Source organism: Ptychodera flava, chromosome 16 (assembly GCF_041260155.1).
Source record: "Ptychodera flava strain L36383 chromosome 16, AS_Pfla_20210202, whole genome shotgun sequence".
Classification (NCBI taxonomy): domain Eukaryota; kingdom Metazoa; phylum Hemichordata; class Enteropneusta; family Ptychoderidae; genus Ptychodera; species Ptychodera flava.
The window spans coordinates 21,778,556-21,798,827 of NC_091943.1; the positions used below are offsets into that span (position 1 = coordinate 21,778,556).

General features: G+C 37.3%; 1 protein-coding gene across 7 annotated transcripts in view; it reads left to right on the forward strand.

Moving 5' to 3' along the window:
* The window catches only part of LOC139114300 (microtubule-associated protein futsch-like), a 46,819-nt gene that overhangs the window by 8,374 nt on the left and 18,173 nt on the right, over window positions 1-20,272 (forward strand). For 4 of the 7 annotated variants that reach the window (XM_070675927.1, XM_070675923.1, XM_070675928.1 and 1 more), the window contains exons 2-5: window positions 14,988-15,236; window positions 15,877-17,864; window positions 18,450-18,603; window positions 19,170-19,339. In XM_070675927.1, coding sequence (XP_070532028.1) covers window positions 15,137-15,236; window positions 15,877-17,864; window positions 18,450-18,603; window positions 19,170-19,339 — 2,412 coding nt within the window. In that variant the 5' untranslated portion in view covers window positions 14,988-15,136. Of the gene's footprint in view, window positions 1-4,918; window positions 5,194-14,987; window positions 15,283-15,876; window positions 17,865-18,449; window positions 18,604-19,169; window positions 19,340-20,272 lie in introns of those variants that run through there. The other 3 variants (XM_070675924.1, XM_070675926.1, XM_070675929.1) reach the window with 2 other exon arrangements.

Here is a 20,272-nt window from a genome sequence, read left to right on the forward strand (position 1 = left end):
TGAGATTGAGCCCAAGCAAGTTCAAGAAATTATAAATGTACAGACCTCAAAATTACACACGCAAAGCCAACTAAGATTACAAATTATGTCAAACCATTGTGGATATTGAATGACTCAATGTTTTGCTACCTGCTTGTTATAACGAAAACTAAATATGATTTTTTATAGCACCATGGGATCATGATGCAAACATAACAGTATCAGTATTATAGTTCTAGTAGACTGTATTTTTGTCTAGTTGAATCATAGCTATAATTCATCGCATACTGGCTCATACAATGTGACATTTTGCTCTTGTGGTTTCTAACTCTGAAGTTATAGCAGGATCAACCTTGGTAACATACAAACAGAAAGTTTTAACAAAAATATGCTACAAAACAAATTATAAGTAAAAATCTACATGTGCTTCTGTTGTTTCTTTCTATATTTAAAGTGACAATACCTGACGATTGTAGTATTTGTGCAGACAGCAAATCCACTTTGCATACAACAGTGATATTTAACAAGAGGATTCACACATTGGCAATGTTGCTGTTTGACTGGAGGCATGGTACTGTGTGCATAATTTCTCAGCAAACAAGAGATGGAGTTTGCTTCTGGTCTGTTCCAGGGTTTCATTTCAAAGAAAGCTCGACATGTATAGTAGCTTCTGTTCATGAGTGGCAAAAACCAATGAAAAGTGAAGTACATTGTATGATACGTCAAGGCGGTACACCCCTGAGTACACCTTTGCTCAAACTTTCTGTAAAGAAACTGTGAACAATTTCCTTTTGAAATCAAGAATAAAAATCAGGGGTCAGTGAGCAACATTTTTTGCAAGGGAAACAAAGTACCCAATAATTACTGACGCTTGAATTTCCAAATGGCTGCCATCTCTGTGTCAAGTCTAATTAACAATATAGGGCAAAATGAAATTTTCAATTTTCTCCAAAATAAGCCGGTGAAAAGTTTTTCACACCATAGCTACAAAATAAACTCCCACAAATTACACCATGAGCTTCAAAATAAACCCCCACAAATTGTAAACCAAAAAGTATAACTTCAGAAAATCTAAATATCTGTCCCCATGGCACATTCTACCTTTAATAGGGGCAGTGGATAATTAAAGCATGCGCACGGTAAACGAAACTAAGTGCGTTCGGCCTCAACCCCCCCTCCTAAATGAAAGTTTGGAAGTGTGAAAATCCAGCCCAGCCTCATTCTGTATCATACCTATATGCAATAGGTAATGACATGGTTAAGAATATACAGTGTTTTCAATCAGGTTCGAACCCACAACATAAAGCATTCATTCACCTAGTGGAGAACCAACAGACAGAAATACTCGACTAAATCCACTTCTGGTACACGCCAAACAGTTCTTGTAAAAGGCATGTGGATGATTCATCTCCTAATAATATTCAGAAATGATCTCATCTTTTTTCATGTTGTTCAGCTAAACTTTGATTTGGTAACTGAATAAAAAAGTATAAAACATCATTTAACTTTTTTACAGTGCAATTGCATGCATTACATCAATGATGGTAGTGTTTGTCCAAATACAATGGAGATTGGAATCATTTCATTGTAGCATGAACAGGGCAGGTCTGCACTATGGTGTATGCTACAATAATTGCGTGTATTGCCTCTATTATTAACTTAACATGTAAAACTATTATTCATGAAAGCTTTTACGGTAAAGGACTTCTTTTGCCAAGTCTGTGCTGATTTAACCTCCCAGGAAGATACATGCCCAGGGCAGTTTGTCTGAAATCCCAGAAGCTGTCCCATGGCACATTCCTCAAAACACCTTGTGACGTGACAACCATTGCCATTGGTACCATTTCTCCTGCTATTTTCTGCCTACTTTTTGCAACCTTCTGAGAGGTTGAATAGTAAATTACATTAAGACAATCCACACAATATTTTGTATTGTGTTTAAATTTTATACAATAATTACTAGGAGTATTGTCTACACAATACATCTACAGAAATCATCTTCAAACTCAACTTGTCTATCTAGAATTTTTTCAGCCTGACAACTGAGGAAAGTGCATGTTTAGTGCTCGAAGCAAAACTTTGAAATTTTTCACTTTGGGCTTCCACAACAATAAGGCTTTGCCACTGCCTTTACCCACTGTAGCCAATGTTTTGTTTGTCAGCTACGGTTCTCGTACAGCCGATTTTCTAGGGCAGTCTTCATTGATTTTATCCTTTAAAAAGTCATGGTTTGTTTGCACAAAGAATGTAAAAACGTTGTGGCATTCCAATTATTCTGTGGCACCAATAATGACACTGCTGAAGTGGTGTTGCTGAGGGCCCGGGATCACTTATATTGTGCCGATATGTATGTATGCAGTACATTAGCTCATACTGGTCTAAAGTTACTGGGTTTTTCAAAAAGATTGTTGTCTGTCTCAGCAGCTCAATCACATTAGAGTTGTACACCCATTACAAATAGTTGTCCAAGTGTGTCACGCAATCAGAGAAAACATTTACTGGGATTCAGATCAAGCGTTACCAACAACCCAGTTGTTTTGTGCAAACACTTTTGGCCGTGGACAAACACAAGTCTGGTCGCAGAGAAGTAAGAAAGAAGATAGAGATACACATGTCTACATACACGCATGAACAGCCATTCACAAATGTGTTGGTACTGATGGAGACATGTGTTCAATGCAGACTTAAAATACATGTACTGGCAGCCGATCAGGTTGTAATTCATACATGTCCCAGATGAGACGATATGAACCAGTGGTCTAAAGACGTTGCTTTGATCAATTGATCATCTACTGAATTTCTTCTTAAAGTTTACTCTGGTAATATTTTTTATGGAATTCAATGGTAATTTCTACTATAGTATACCTCTGCTCTGCAATAAATTACCTAAACACTTGACCTACAAAAAACGTGTGTGGTGTAGATATCAATTCAAATCAAGTGTCCAGGCAAGATTGCAAGATAAAAAATTTTCTATGCTAATGTACTGGAATGCTACCACAGAGCAGGTTAAGGATCACACGATGCGGGTTATTTTCCTTTTGATATAAACATGTGAATGCTCAAATGTCATAAAGAAAACAACAATTGAAAAGAGTGTAAGGCATGCATTTTGCCAGTAGGTGCAATTGAGTCTGAGAATAGCCACTGATTGAATTGTTCACTTTGCTGCAGTCAGCTCTCAATGAGGAAATCAAGCTGTATGGCTTTCTACTTCTGGAATCAACAAAAATTGCCATCCACTGCAGAGGTATTCAAGTAGGGTAGATTTTACAAGCCTTGTTACAGAGGACATTCATAAGATGTATCTCCAGCTTACAGCATTGTCCTCAACAAGTTTTTGCTCATCAATATGACAATCTAGAGTATATAGAGAGGAAAGTTGTACATGATTAGTTTTTCAAAAACCAACAAACATGGTTGATGTAAATGAGATGTAGGTTGTTGGTATGTGTCTGTTTGATTTGAAGTCTAGTGTCGTGTCATTGAACTCTTAGAAAGTCTTTCTCCTACTCTCTATATTGAAATGATCTGCTGTTTTGACTGATTTGGGAAGCACTTGCATGACTACAAAGCAAACAAAAGTCTTCTTCCTTTTCAAACGTACATTATAGTTGCTTGTTAGCCCTCCATTTAGTTGTTGTTATTTCCTTGAATACATGTACCCTTTATTGAGAGACTTACCAAATGTACCTTTGACATACACAAACTGTACTTCAAGAGAATAAGAAATCTACAAAGATACATTAACAGTCTCAGTTGCAGGACTCAGCTTATAGTCCCAAGACAATTTCTGTAGAAAAGATGTGGACATTGGCACATAAGGTTTATTGAGTACTACTGGGCTTCAGGGAGCCAAGTAGTATCACAGACAACAACACTCAACATGCAGGTACCCTCCAGCAGATGGTAATTGCTTCTAAGTCAACTCTTCGCGTCCTGAAACTGAATGTAGACTTGCCCTTGTCAATGAAAATTTACTAAATATACATATGACTGCAGGTACTTCTGGCTTCTACCATAACTGCTGTATATCATTTTGGTGAACTTGTGTAGATTTTGAAAGATTTAGATGAGCTGACTGGTACAAAGTGTACTGGATAAACAAATACCGTATTTGTGTTTGGCAGGGAAAAGGTCAAGCCTAAGGGTCGAGGAAGTTTGACAACAAGTTGACCAAGTCAAATTTGACTTGTCTGGCATACCTGCTCCATGTAGAAAGAAATTGAATGAATGAACAAATGAATGAATAAATGAATGAAAAGAAAGATACTGGCTGCTGATTGGTCAACCCATACACTTTGGACAAAATAAGCTCTTTTGTCCAATGACAATATGGTTTTCTTATGTGCACTCCATTGAATTGGCACAGACTCACTTGTCTTTTCAAACCCAAGCGCAGCATACAAAATACAGAATGCTAGCCTGTGTTGGTGATATTATGATTGGAAACATATCTGCACAGTGTACATAGTTCCTTTCCTAATTTTACCAATGGGTAAAATTCCTCTGTGTACCCTTTGCTGGTATACTGGAAATGCTAACTGTGCAGACCACATGTTGCATTCATATTCTCATCAATTCATACTGATTTTGGCAAATTTTAATTTTTATCAAAAAATGTCAAAGCCAGAAGTTGTTCATGATTTTCAATCTCTCAAAAGTGTCTACCAATCATTGGATCATGTTTGTGACAACAGATTTTAATGTAGAATACAGACGTCGTAATATAATTTATTTTGGCCTATGCTGCACATGGTCTGACAATAGGCATTGTCACATGGAGAGAGAAAGAAAATTATACAGCGTCTACCCGTTATCAGTTGAAGCAAGTTCTAAATGTATTGTCCACTATTTGGCATTGGGCCAAATTCCATCGCTGCCCAGTATTACCTGTGACTGAAGGTCAAATCTTCCTGTGGCGAGTGCAGAGAAAAGCATTCAGTTCAACTGAATTTCAACTGCGGCAGCTTGGTGCGTGTGTCCAGACAGTTTGAAAGGAAAGTTAAGTGTTGGTTTCTGGTTTGTGACAGCGCTAGATACATGTATGTTGAGACCAGTGTTGGAATGAAAGACTGGGGTTCGCAATGCAGTCAAGGTGCTCGATACACATGGCTGAGTGGCGTTGAATTTGTTAGTCATACAGTGTCCTATGGTATATTGCCTTCCCTGGCGTGGCTACAGGAGACATATAAAAAAAGTTTAAACTCTCAGGTATGTGCCATAAAACCCTCTTCAGGTTGAATTTTGTACAGTTGTTTTTGCAGTTTGCAAATACACAGTGCACATTCACCTGAGCATTTACAGTTTCTGTACTGGAAGTTGAGTTACAGAAAAAAGTCTGTCAGTTCTAATGTAGAATTATAATCCTGTAACCTTGATGCTACTGGCTGAAGTTCAGGTATACTGTACACAATATGGCTGCTGAATAAGGTTTCATTGGACTGTTTTCAAGACAGCAATTACATGAACTAGACATACATGTACACTGTGATTGCAATCAGCACATTAAAATCAAATAAAGTCATTGAAGTGTAAGGTAATTATTTGAAGATACATGTAAGAAGGGATTCTTACACCGAATCCTAACAGTGTCAGTGTACAACATTCTGTGCAGGTTTTTGGTCTCATTATATAAAGTTGTCATCTTGCTTTCTTAGTGATACACAAAACAGACCCAGTCTTCAATATTTCGGCATTTGTTTTGAGTGATCATCTGATCATGAGCTGACTGTTTTGATCATGTGACCAACATGTTTTCAGTGAAATTGTCTTTTAAATACAGAAGTTCAGTCGGATAATCATACCCAAGGAAACACTTTTGAAGGCTTTTAGTTACCAGGTACTGTAATTGACATGCAGTACTGATATATTTCAATGTCTTCAGCTCAAACTATGGTACCATACACCAGCTATTACGTAACATGTATCATGTGTGATATTTATAAACGTGACAGAGATAATTGTGACTCGCTGATCAGAACTCTATCAATACCTGTTTGTCACTTTCTAATTACAGCTCACTGTACATGTGATTTGGTCCACTAATGTCTTATGTTTCAGTTACAAGCTCTGGCTTTGTTTAAGAGAGAAGAATATAATACCAAAACCACCTGTTGATCAATCAATAGAGATCTGATCATTGATTTGTGCAAAAGATTTTGGTCATAACAAATGTTGGTTTATTGATTTGTTTGGAAAGCAAAATACAAGAGCCAAAGATGTGTTTATTTCAAACTTTATCTTTATCTACAAATGCTATTTGCTGAAATCATGTATGACTCCATTTGAATGAAGCCCTACACAGCAGGTGGTATCGTTTTAGTCATGTAATTGTAAGCCTTTTTTGGTGGCTTATAGATAAGCAAATCAAATTATAGTGGGCCGGTACTCTTTAAAAGGCGATGTACCATTCAAAACAGGAGAAGTTCTTTTGCAAAACATTGACAAACTTTAATCTACTTGAGAAGTTTTCAGTACCATGTTATGTGTGCCTGCTGGGCATCTGATCCAATTTGACTCATGCATGGAAGAGCTCATGTGCAATCGTGCAACAACAATGCGATAGTATATGGTAATTAAACTTCTCCTTTCTCACATGAGATACATTTATATATATATATGTATATATATATATATATATATATATATATATATATATATATATATATATATATATATATATAATATATATATATATATATCTATATATATATATATATATATATATATATTGATCTGTGTGGTATATCCCTCTCCAGTGACCAGTAGCTGGTTAGCTTGCCAAAACCTACGGATCTGTTCAAAGTAATTTTTTCCCCCTATTGAAATTATGTTTTTTGTGGGTACATTGCACATAACTGTACATGATATGGGGTTTTCAAATGAATGGAACAAACTCACACATTTGTACAGCTGTCTTGCCAGGACAGCGTAATATGAGAACTTGCAGAGAAAAAAGCTTCTAAGGCAGGCTACTGAGTGAATGGATGAACTTTAAACCAGTTAAAATCTACCAAAGGTTGTTGTGTTGAAATAAATGGTCAACAAAATATATGTAGGTCTCTTGTCCTTGTGATAAAAACCTACAAATGGGCATTGTGTTTATCATCGGTTGTCTCTTTTAGAATCCTGCCATGTCATCCACAAGATCCACAATTTTGTCAAATCTTAGCTTCATAGGTTGCATCTGCCCTACTTGCACATGTGCTTCACCTCTGTGTTTACTTATTACTGTGTCATTATTTGCTCTGCTAGCACCTGTCAAGTGTACATCCAATTTGAAAGTAACTGGGCATGGTTGATTTTGACTTGCATATCTGCTGTGTAAGGAGATACAGAGATTATTCTGTGCAATCTAATCACAGAGGAACAGAACTGAATGGCTGTTGATTACGTGACAACCCCTGGTGCTATTGATGACAGGTGACATTTGGCGGTAGATGGGTATCACATCGTGCCTTGTTATTGGTTATCCTTCATGCAGGCTCTTATTGTGTTATTTGAGTTCAAAGTTCAAGTTGTATCTGCCACTCTGGAGTTGAAGTTCATATTTGACTAAAACAGGACCATATCATACGAGGTACATACTGGTAGGTCCCTAGACCACTGTATCATTTGGTTCAAAGTATCCAAAAATGTCATGCATATATACCTTGCTCATAGACAGACAGTTTTTAGAAAAATGTGTCGAGAAATTATTTTGACTGTTGTTTTAACATTTGTAATATATACATTTCACTATGATCTTGGCCCAGTTACTCTGACAAAATAAGAAATTTTTACATCTTTTGGAGGAGTCACTTTAAGGATCTCCTTTCTTTTGAACTTTGACATCTTATCATCTCAAGACTCATGGAAAAGAAAAGTAAAGGAACTGGTCTATTTTCCTTGTATATTGTATATTCTTAGATAGATACATTGTACAGTAGACAAAGTTGTAGTAGATAAATATTTGTATTCTTATATTCCTCAAGACTGTAAGACTGAGGCATTGATTGTCACACATTAGAGCACATAAATCACACAGGTGGTTACAAACAGTGTCAGCTGTGTGTACACATACACGTTTTCCTGCAGAAGTCACATGTCCCTCCGTCCATCCCTCGTGTCATATTCCAGGTGCACTGCAATATTCCTGAGTGATGGTCTTATATATATACCTCCATTCCTCAGACTCTCAGTACATGTACATGTATGTTGAGTACTTCCATCCATCCATCGTACAGAATTGACAGATGAAATGTATGCTAGGAATCTTGCAGTATACATAAACATAGTAGTGTGAGAGAAACACATAGGCCAGGACTTTAATTCATTTGATCAAAGGATAAGCCATATTGACAAGTAAATCCCGCATATTATTGAATGTGACAGCCTTTTCACAGAGGAACAACATCAAATTTCCCCAAGTACTGTAAATATTACCTGTCTAGGTTATTCAGCATTTTAAATTAACTCATGATTACTTCTCTTTTGAATGCCAGCTCTGATGTAAATCTGCCTGTGTGAGGTCTAGATCTTAGCGTCAATTTTTTTACTGTAAGTTTGATTGAACTGGGGACCTCCCGTGCCCCTCCCCCATTTTTTTTTCGAAAAATGTAAATTATGCAATTTCCTCTATACCTTTGGCGACTGTGGAAATCCAGCAACACTATTCACACACCTTAGTTGTAAGGTACCAACTCAAAAACTGTGTCATTCTGAGCCAAAAATTCAAAAAGCATGAAAACTCTATTTCTTTTTGCCAGCCTCAATGAGATGTCAAATGATTAAAACTGGAAACAGTCATTTCTCAGTAGAAACTTTAAAGACATTTGATGTTTTAAATGACTCTCTAACATAGGCCTTTCGTAAAAAGCATGAACGTGTTGCCTTCACTGCACTTGTTTTTAAGATTATAATCTATGATAATGATTTATCATTACCTAATACTTGAAGTTTTTGGATGTACATGCAGAATGAAAACATGTGCCATTTTGTTAATATCAGATATTGCATTGATATGCTAATTTAGCTATAGCACAGACATTTTGATCAGCTCTACATGTACATTTGATCATCACATGTGTTTGATCGTCACATGTGTTTACTGGCTATGAGGTCAAACCTTATTTTTCTTTTTAGCTGTACATGTACTTTTCGTAAAATTTGGTAAATGTTCATGGACAAATGCTCGCCACTCTGAATTCATACAGTTTACAATTTCATTGTTGGGTTTCATATGTTTTGAATCTCCAACTTCTTGACGACACTGAGCTTTATTGGGTTTTTTCTGATAAGCCTTTCTCATCTATGGACAATCACAGGTGTACTGTAACATAATAATGGACAATAGATTATCATGAATTCAAAAACATTGTTAGAAGTATTGAATATTCAAAAAAATAATTTTTATATTGTATGAAATTTTTTCAATAATTATCTCAGTCTTGAATTGATTTGAAAGTTAAAGATATGATGCTTGTTCGGAAGTACAATATGTTTAGTTGGTACTGTACTGTGTGCCTTTTATACCAGCATGTTGTCTATATTTAGGTTTACCTTCAATCTAAATCCCTATTAGAAGATTCCATTTTGCAAATGGGGAAAATCAGTCAAGGTATTACACATGCTAGACCAATCCGTGTATGTTTAGTTTGCGATACAGACATATGCTCTTTTATAAATAGTGAAAATACCCGGCAAAAAATCATCCATAGGTACTGTCAACATTGAGTCATCCTTTCGAAGAATGAGGAAAACCCCACCCCTATTATATTTGGAACAGTCCATGCGTGGTTTTCAGTTACAAGTGTCAGTTAGATATCTATTGTTCACTAGAGCCCTGTATGCATGGTAATATTGAACTAATTAATACCCTGTATCACAATAGACTGGGACCGACATCCACTGTATGAGTGTACACTTTGCTATGGTGGGGCTACTTGCAACCACGTTGAAAATTTGACACCCTGTCTCGGATACTGAATAATGGAATAGCATATGGTCCTTCTCAGCGTGTTGTGTGTGGTAAGTCGAGATACTCAGAATTATAGCATAACTGGTCCTGTTTCAACTCCTGAAACCTATCTGAATGTGGCAGAGGTAGATAAGGTACTCGCAACCTGTTCCGTACTTTTCAGTGTCATCAGTTGTGTTCTAATTGTTATGTAACCGTGATCACAGAACGTCAAGCATGATTTGACTGTCGTACAATATTAATGACATTTTTTAATTGCCACTTGTCGTGAATATTGGTCAGATAGGATGAAAACAATAACAAAGGCAGTCGTCAGTGTTTAAGCCCAAATGCCACAATCACTGATGAAATTATCATTTATTGAAAACGATGATACTTGTGGTGCTAATCCTACCATGGCATAATCTGAGTTCATTGAAATAGGTGTGTTCCCTGTGCGTTCTACCATGACACTCCCCATTCTGGTGGTATTTATTCACCGGAGAATTCCTCCTATGATTTATGAGTGTTAAAGGTATGGGGCCGGCTACTGTACGTGTGACGTACTATTGAGACAAGGTATTTCCAGCGATGACAGGGATAATGGTATGAATGAGTCAGTTACTTGTCATGGCTTTAAAAATACCATTCAATACTTTGAAATTAGTTTTGTGCCTTTAGAAACCCACGCAGTGATTTTCAGCTTATTCGTTTGATTCCTAGACTATCGCCAAAGACCTACTTCCCACGATGATTTGTTATAGGTACTGTACTGTAATTGTTTGGTTGCTCTGTGTCTTTAACCAGTACGTGAGTCCATGCTTGTATGTTAGACTGTGAGAAAGGTAAACAAGATTGAAAAAGTCATGTTTCTGGAAGATTTGACATAAACCATATTTGCTATGGACGTATCCTGATGCACAATATTAGTGTTTGGGTGGTACATGCTACATGTATTCATGGATTTTTAGTGTAGGTATAAACACCGTAAACATCCATTGATCCCTGTTTTCAGGAAAAATATTCAGGTCATATGTAAACTTGCTGGGGAAGACATTAAACCAATGCCGAAGATGTAATAATATTGTACTGATGATTTTGACCAAAGTTAATTGTTAATTTGACTGCATTTAGGTTGACTTTGTCATTTTACAAGATGAGAATGAAAACAGCACACTTTGTGTTGGTGTCATTCAAGTACCTTTTATAAAAGAGCTTCCAGTACAGTACTACGGTACCATACATGTATTTTAAGTTTACAAGTAGGAACTGAAAACTTTGATATCCAGTTTTAATTTCCTGAGCAATGAACATATAGCTTTCAATACTTTCTTAAAATGAATGACATTTAAAGACTGTGGTTGTTGCACTTGGAACACCAGTCAAAATTAACTAAAACTAAACTTTTTATACTCCCCTGTATTTGGTTATGCATACATGCATAAATAATCACCAATATGACATGACCAATATTATAATTTCCTAAGCGTATTACTGTGTGAAAGATGAAGATTTTTATCAAAATTTCCAATTATCCTGGAACAGAGGAAAATATTATCTCTGTATTGAATTTATTGAATTTCAATAATAGGCACACATTGATGTGTTAATAGCTGTCTTCCAGTGTACATTAGGATATGGTACATTTTTCTGTTGCACTTTGATCCTTTCAGTTGATACAACTTTAATTATTGAACATAGCAACCCTTCAGTGATTTCCAAACAGGAAACGCATGTGAAAAGGCCATCACTGATACACATGTCACATCCTTCTACCTGTATTGCCACTTGTTTCTCAAAAGTGTCGGCAAACACTGCTAAAATATTCATGAATTAAATACAGTTGGTGTTCTAACTACAGAGCAGGATAGGGGCTTGTAAAGTCATATAGATAGTGAAATGAAATGAATACGTGTTTACATAGCTTATTGTAAATTGAAAAAGAATGCTTAAATATTAAATCTTGATGTCCTCAGCATTATCTTGGGTATCATATGGTGTCATGTCAAAGTTCGTTGACAGGTGTATAGATAGCAGCAGTGTTGTGATAAATTAATGCTGCTATCGGGTACCCTGATCAACTGTATGCCATTTTCGTTTCAATGGAACACGTTTCATCTTTGCTGTGTGTGTGTGTGTGTCTGTGTATGTGTGTTTATCTGACTGTGTTTATATTCATGCTTTAGTGAATTCTTCCGATGCAGGCATGAACAATAAAAACAATTTGATCGGACAAAAATGTATCAGCAATATGTTAAAATTGAACACATGCGATGAAAGTGACAGATGAGCAGAATATTCAACTCTGGTCATCTGCATTTTATTACCGCGTTCCATAGACTATTTTGAATTCACAATTAATTAAGGGATTATTATTGTGTCGCAGCGTGGTTCCACATTGAATGTAGCTTTGCATAGCACAGTTGTGGTGAATTTTCAATGATCAGATTGAATTTAGAATCAGTGTTTTATTTTCGAGAGATATGTGCAAAGCAATGAAGCATAGAATGATTTTTTGCCTTCTCTGTGAATTTCATGTTGCCATCGACTGGACATGTGCAATGTTGTAGTGGGCAATAGGAACATTGTGTAAAATAGGAATATATGTCACCCTTATGTGGACACAGTGGTACAGTTTTGATACCCTTTAAACACATATTGGTTCTACATACATGTAGTGGTTGACAGTAGTCACAGTGGAATTGCCTTACTATAGGAGGTCAGAAAACCCATACAATTACTTTGTCCATTGGTGTTAAATACACATATAGGCATTTTAAAGAATAATAGCATAATATTTGTTTTGCAAGTTAAATATCGCAAAATCCGGGGCCCCTCCCATTCTCAAGTCTAAAGCTTTAAATTGTCAAGTAGATTTGGTGTGTGAAAAACCACACCTGTTGATGCAGTAAGTCCAACCCCTGGATTTGGAATATCATGGACAACATCTGTGGCAGGTCATAAATGAATATATCACTTCAAATTTTTGCACTGAAAAAACAATATGCAGTCATTGCTTACAGTTCATATAATACCTTGGTATATAACCATGGCTTTAAATTTCATGGCGGAAGGTAATGACATACCATGCATGCGTAAGAGACTATACAAGTACAGTGTACATGTATACACCTGTTTTCTGTTCTTTGTGTCCTTATGTAATCAAATGCTGGATTACAAAAAGCATATTATTCATTATTTTATTATCATATGTATAGAAATTAACCTTATGTATACTAAATAGGCATCTTTATACATTGAAAGTCCAGATACATGTATTGTGGGTCTGTGATTGAGTGGCCATCCATACAGTATATGAGCAAAATGTGAGAACTTCATGTGTGATTTGTAACCATCTCATTCAATAACAAAAATCATGACTGCGTTGTATCACCATGGATTATTGCTTTCATGAATGCCAGTTTGGGAATGGTTACAGTACATACATGCATTTATTTTCATGTGTTCACATCCACCCCATGAGAGGCAGTTTATGGAATAGGTTGGTGGTCACTAAACTGAGGTTCTAAACACTTGGATTTCCCCGATCATGTGTATTGAGGTCACACCAAATCTGCCAATAAAGTGTTTAAGTAAGTCCCTCAATGGGCAAAAAATATGAATATTAAAGAGTGGATACAGCTGGCTCCAAATCTCCTTATTAGTGGGCATTATAGTATTGTGTTCGATTCACTGTGCCATCATCCAAGGTATTCAATGTATATACTACAAAACTATAAACTGGTTATATGTATATTGTGTTTTGGGTATGTTTCACATTGTACATTCTTTGCCACAGGAATTATCACACAGTTTATGATGCATTGATTACAGATACGTTACGTCTGATCATGTCATTCAGTTCTACGATAATAATATTGGAAGCTTTGTATTATCAATCAGGATATGATGTCAATGAAATAGCAAGCTTCCCTCAGTCATAGTAACTGAATAATAATCTAAGGAATACCTACATGTAGGGTATGGGTTGCTGCTGAAACGATGTGACACACAATCTATTTGCTTTTGTTTGAAGTACAGTGTACATGTATGAGAAATTTTTATGTTTCTGATCATTGATATGGCTGACACATTCATGTCACAATAAGTGCTATAATCAGCAGAAACTAGACCTTCAGTTCCAAATTTCTGTGTTGCTTTTATACAATACAAGTAACGTCTTTGCCTTTGTTTTTCCATTGTCCTTCTGTACATGCAGATTTGTGACATCAGCAAAAACAGGACAAAGATTAAGACTGAGCCATCCCTACTTCTCAAATTGATGTATATTGCAAAACACGTACATAGTACATTTACACAGTGGCTTTGCAAGGTTAAAGAACCTGGGTTTGGGTCCCTCAAATACTTTCCTGTTTGTCAACAAATATGATTGCATGGATACCCAGGTATTAGAATATCAACCAGTACCTCCCTCAACAAAAACACTAGTGTGCATAATAACAATGACATTCACCATTGCAGGCACTGTTCAGTCTGCAAATATGGATTATACAATGTATATTTTCAACTGCAAACGAATTTAAGCAGGCAGTACACAATTTTAGAATTGATGCTCTATGTCAGTACATGTGTTTCATCATTGAGAGAATGAACAAGGCAGTGGATCTCACTGCGTAGTACACTTACTGCTGTGATTTCTAAGTACCTCTGTACTTGATAATATCATTCATGTCGACAAGCAAGAGTGTGACTTCATTGAAAGATCAACCCTTCACAAGATATGTCAAGTCAAGTAGCAACATAAATACTCATGATGATGACAATGAATTTGCGATATGAGATACAATCCAGTGGGGACGCAAGAAAGTCTGCCACTTCAGTGTATTCTTTGATCTTTCCACTGAGATCTAATACGACACAAGATGACTGCATTGTAGTGAATTGTGTTGCTTTGCCAAAAAGTATTTATGTGTATAATCAGATACTGTAAAACCTAGTACACTCATCTATGATACAATATGTTGCAAACAAAGGTCTGTTTGGTTACTTCAAAAACACACATGAACAGCTCCTTTATGATTGTTCTGTATTTTGTTCACTCTCACAGACCTTGAGGCATCTTTAAAATGCCAACGATAAGAAGACACCTTGCCCAAGTGAACAATATTGACTCAAGGTAACAGCAGATGCACGCATACCTCATCCCCTAAAGGAAAAAAGAGACACACCTTCTACCTGCCAGTTGTGCCACCCACCATGGCTGACAGCAACACAAGTGACGAGAAGTCACCAAGTAGCAACAGACCCAAGATTAATCTGGACGAGTTCAAGTCCATCAAGAAAGTTAACGTGCCAGGTCGGTGATTAGTGAAGTTCATGTCAGAATTTTGCTGATACTGTGTGTAAGTCATGCCACTAATACAGAGCATGTGTATACAATGCATGTATTTGCTTTATCAGTGTGCTTGGAGTACATGCACATAATATATTATATATATTTTCTTCAGGTTTGCTCAACTTCAAGCAATATCATTAATATTTACTAGGCTAATACTGGTATATTGACCATATGTTCGTTGTTACTCAGGACCATAAGAATCAACAAATGAAAACTTTACAGTGAGCAATTGATCAATTTACATTGTACAAAAATTAAAGATGAACAAATAATTAATAATTTTGCTGTATATCGTAACAAGTATGCATGTTTATGTTCAGAATTTTCCTTAAAACTTGATCAAAAACTGTAGCCAATGAAAAGTTATGGGCATGTGGTCCAAAATTAAGAACAAAATTACTGAGAAATTCATAAAAATGGATAAACTGTTGCACAAAATTTTGACGGAAATATTACAGCTCTCAAAGGGTGAATGCAGTTCAAATCCTGGCCGTAAAAAAGTTGTTGTGACATAAGAGTACCCTGATTACTGTTAAGATTCTTCTCAAAATATGAAGAATATTTTAATGATAATTTCTCCATCTTTTTTTTTGTCTAGATCACATGCAGAGTCTATCACAGAGTTCCACAACGGAGGACCATGATAACATAATGGCCTACTCTCCTCGATTTACCTTTGACAGCGATGATTCGCATCCCTTACAAGAGGAACCAAGCCTTGAACTGAGTGACTTTGATGGGGCCGAGGACATGGAGGAATTGAATTTCATAGAAGTAGAGGTGGAAGATCCTAAAAACAAACACGCAGGAAACATTGTGGACAATTTGGATGCCTATGGCTACGGGCCAAACCCGCCTACGCTCTCCCTGATAGAATTTGAAGCTTTAGAAAAGCAAGTGTTTTCTGAGGAGTCAGAGAGCCACGGAACTGGGAGTCAGAAATCACCAAGAAACAGAAGAATGGCTGAGTATTTGAGAGGACAAGGTGTCATGTATGAGGATGATTTCGATGATAATTCCGCAAACGTTGAAAATTTGAAAGAACAGGGAGTGATGGTGTCTGATTCGGATGACGAAGGAACCATTAAAGGGGACGATCTCCAATCCCAGGGAGTCTTGCCGGAAGATTTTGACGGAGTCCTCCAAAGCGGTTCCACCCCTGAGGGGCTGATTGATGAAGATGAGTTTGATGAGTTTGGCGTGATGAAGGAACCGGGACAAACTCGCAACTATGGGCAGTCGGCAAACAACGCCCCCAGGGCATCCCCGTCCACCAATGGACACGTTGACATGATGAAATATTTTGCCAAAACTCCCAAGGAGGAAGTAGAACACAAACCTATATCACTGAGCCAGGATACGTATACATCTGACGTTATTGATATTGATGCTAAACAAACAGATCATGTTGTTCCGGATGATTCTTCCGGGAGTCACCTTCCAGAGAGCTCCGGTGAGCAGGATTATCAAGGAAACCTCAGCATCGAAGTTCCCAGTGACAATTCTCAAAAAGAGAAGGAAAGGGCAAAAGAGATTGAGAATTCACCCCAGAGTAGTTTTGAAGTCAGCTCTTTGTCAAAACAGACATTTCCTGAATATTCCTCGGTCAGCGATTCAACGAAAGAGGAGGTTGCAGCCAACGTTGAGGAGGGGAATAACTCGGATCTTAACAATACCTCAGAAACTGTCATCAATCTATCTGATATTCTTGATTCGCCACCAAAGAGCGATTCAAATAAAAAATCAGACAAGGTTAAAGAAGACAAGCAAGGAGCTGTTACGTTTGAGACGTCCACGCCAGAGACCACGGTGAAAGGCAAACCCCCTAAAAGTGTCGGACCGCCAATTAAGAGATCCACTCCCAAAAATGAAAAAGAAGACAATGGGACTACTAAAGTTTCTGGGAGAACGACTCCTCAAAAATCGGGGAGGATAACGCCAAGTAAATCTGGGAGAACCACTCCCAAGTCAGGGAGAGCAACGCCACAATCTGGCAGGACAACACCCCTCAAGTCTGGAAGGACAACCCCGGGAGGAGGTGGTAACGGAAAGTCTACAGGAGGCAGGACCACCCCTTCTAAAGGAGGAAGAGAAACCCCCTCTAGCAAAAACGGTCGTGTGACCCCCAAATCTGGTAGAGTAACGCCAAGTGCTAAATCGGAAACTTCAGGTAGAACTACCCCACTAAAGAAAAGAGGGGAATCGCCAAGTAGAATTCCTGTAGCCAAGGTCTCACTGTCAGGACGGTCAACACCAGTAGGCAATCAAGACAAGCATGGTCAGTATCACAGTGATGATGACAAAGACCCTTCCAGTCAGCTCAGCAGTGTGCGATCCAGATTCACCAGCGAATCGCCCATGTCCTCGCAAAACGACAACTTCGGTGAGTCGTCAGTCTGCAGCACCGACTGGGAAAATATGTCTGACCACTCCAAGCACGATCTGACCACGCGGCTGCGGCGAGAGGCCTCGTCCAGGAGGCAGGCTGATGAACTGATTGGACAACTGCAGCAGGACTATGATGACCTTCTGCAGAAGTACGCACTTGCTGAAGTTACCATCGATCAGCTAAGATTAGGCGCTAAGGTATGCTTTTTAAATGACCCAAATAAATTTTGATTCATAGAGATAGCCTGCAATTTAAAGTGTAAGACACAAACCAAAATATAGAATAACAGTAGTGAAGAGTGATTCTGTTCATTGCAACTATCCAGAGAACTCTTTTACAACTCATTCATCCACATCACCAAAGACTGAACACGTAGTTTGTGTAACCAGTATATATTCATTGATTATCCATCCCTAGAGACTGTTGTACTCCTATTCCAGCAAGTATCACCCTGAATTCAGACACAATTTATACTTCAAAAATCCTCAAGTTGCGATAAGTGCAGTAGATGTCTTTTATTTCTGCCAAGAATGCCCCCTTGTTCCAGTTTCTCTACACTGACACAAATCAGCCTATACCAACTTTCTATCCATCTTACCATGGGAACCTATTTTAAACTAACTTCATCAAGGTATCTGTTTGCTTATTCTGTCAATATTTAAACTCATAAAATGTATCATTTTAGTTCTCTGATATAGTAAGCACTGTCTCATTGTAATTATAGACATTCGATATGCCCCATCCATAATGCTGTCATATTTTGATCATCTTCTTTCATGCAGATCACCTTGGAAACCAACCCACCTCTGCCAGGTCAGAGTTCATCTGGAACGTTGTCCAAAGCGCAGCAACCGCAGACCATCAACATGGGTCAAATGGGACAGGCCAGGATGAGCCCAGCCCCACAGATGGCCATGTATTCTGACGCAGCTACAGGTAGGCTATGCACCAGGGCAAATATTTGAATATCTGAATCATTCCATGTTTGCGTATTTGATCTGCTGTACACATACATGAATTTTCATGTCCTTGGTGTAAAAGAGTTGTAGTAGGCAGTTAGAAATTCAAGTGAAATAAATATTAGCTTATGCAACCCAGGATAATTACTCGAGGTATGTATTGAAAAGAAGCAAAAACCATAAATTTTACAATGTAGAGAGAGCATTTGAAAATTTACTGGTAGATTCATCTCAATAGGGGAATTGGTAGTGTCCATTTTAAATTGATACATGGTTTTTGAATCTGTAACACAGATGGATGAAATCTGTAGTCACTTATGTATGTCCAAGCAAAATCATCTTAGGAAATTACATGGAAGCTTGGTTTACAGTGTACAATGAAAATACATTTGTATTGTGAAATATTGAACATTTTTTAAAAAGTATTTATGTATTTCAAATGTTTTTAGGAAGATATAAGACATCTAGATAAAGCATACAATTGGAAACGTACAATTTTTTATTTGCATTGAACATTTTGTTTCAATTATTTGAATATTTTAGGTGTTAGAGGAGATCCACTGAGTGCAAGCCAGACAACTGTCAACAGTCTTGGAAGCAATAATCCAAAGACGACTGACATAGATGAAAATGATCCTGTCTTGCAAGCTGTGACCAGCGCTGAAAGCATGGCAATGGGGTTACGATTCCAAGCCAAGAGTCTAGAAGAACAGGTATGAAGTGTCTATATTTGGGGCCCTTATGCTGGCTATGGCAGTTTTAGTTTTGAGAGGAGACTGGTAATGCTTATAATGTTTGCTTGCAAAACACCACATTTTAAAAATCACCAGTTATCTTCTGCTAGACCAGCCCACCATTTGCTTGGCATTTTTCCATGTTTCGCTAGGCTGAAATAAGCTGAATAAGTTTGTTGAATCTCTCCTTTGTATGAACTGTGGTTACACATGTATTCCTTTCATGATGTAAACGCTCATTTTAGATCTTGCTCAGATACATGCAGCTGTTACCTCCAGGGTTTGCAGTCACTCCGCTATCATGCAATTACAATCTTGTCAATCAGTGTGACAGAGCTGGTTCAGTTAATACCTATGATTTTTTTCATTTCATAATCCCAGACTTGTGCAAGTCTGGTGTCGTGTAAGAAATGAAATTTGTGGAATTATGTTGCTGTCATTTTCTTTTAAAAGATAAATTTATTCCAGCATTAATGGCAAATAAAGGCAAATCTACGAACTTTCAATATGTTAAATAAACAAATAATGGTGCAAAGTGTTGGTCTGAAAAATTGCCATTTAGCTTGAAAGAAGAGTAAACAAAAATATCGGTGAAATAATATCATCATTGGAATTCTTTCAAGACACATCCTTTACTTCCAAGTCTAACATTAACAAGGTAGATATTGAGCTTAGGAGGCAAATTGTAGCGCCCTCACTGTTGTTACTATGTATTACTTTGTTTACCGTGATACTCCTAGTGTGGCAACTGCAGTCAATAAATTAAATACCAGTGGCATTCATCTCATGTGTAGTCATGACTGAAAAGTGTGTGAGTAGCTTTCAGTACGTTAGGACTTTGCTCAAACCAGTGGAAGATTTGTGTCAATATTACTGCTTTGTTCACAGAATCCTTGTCACAAATTCACAGAC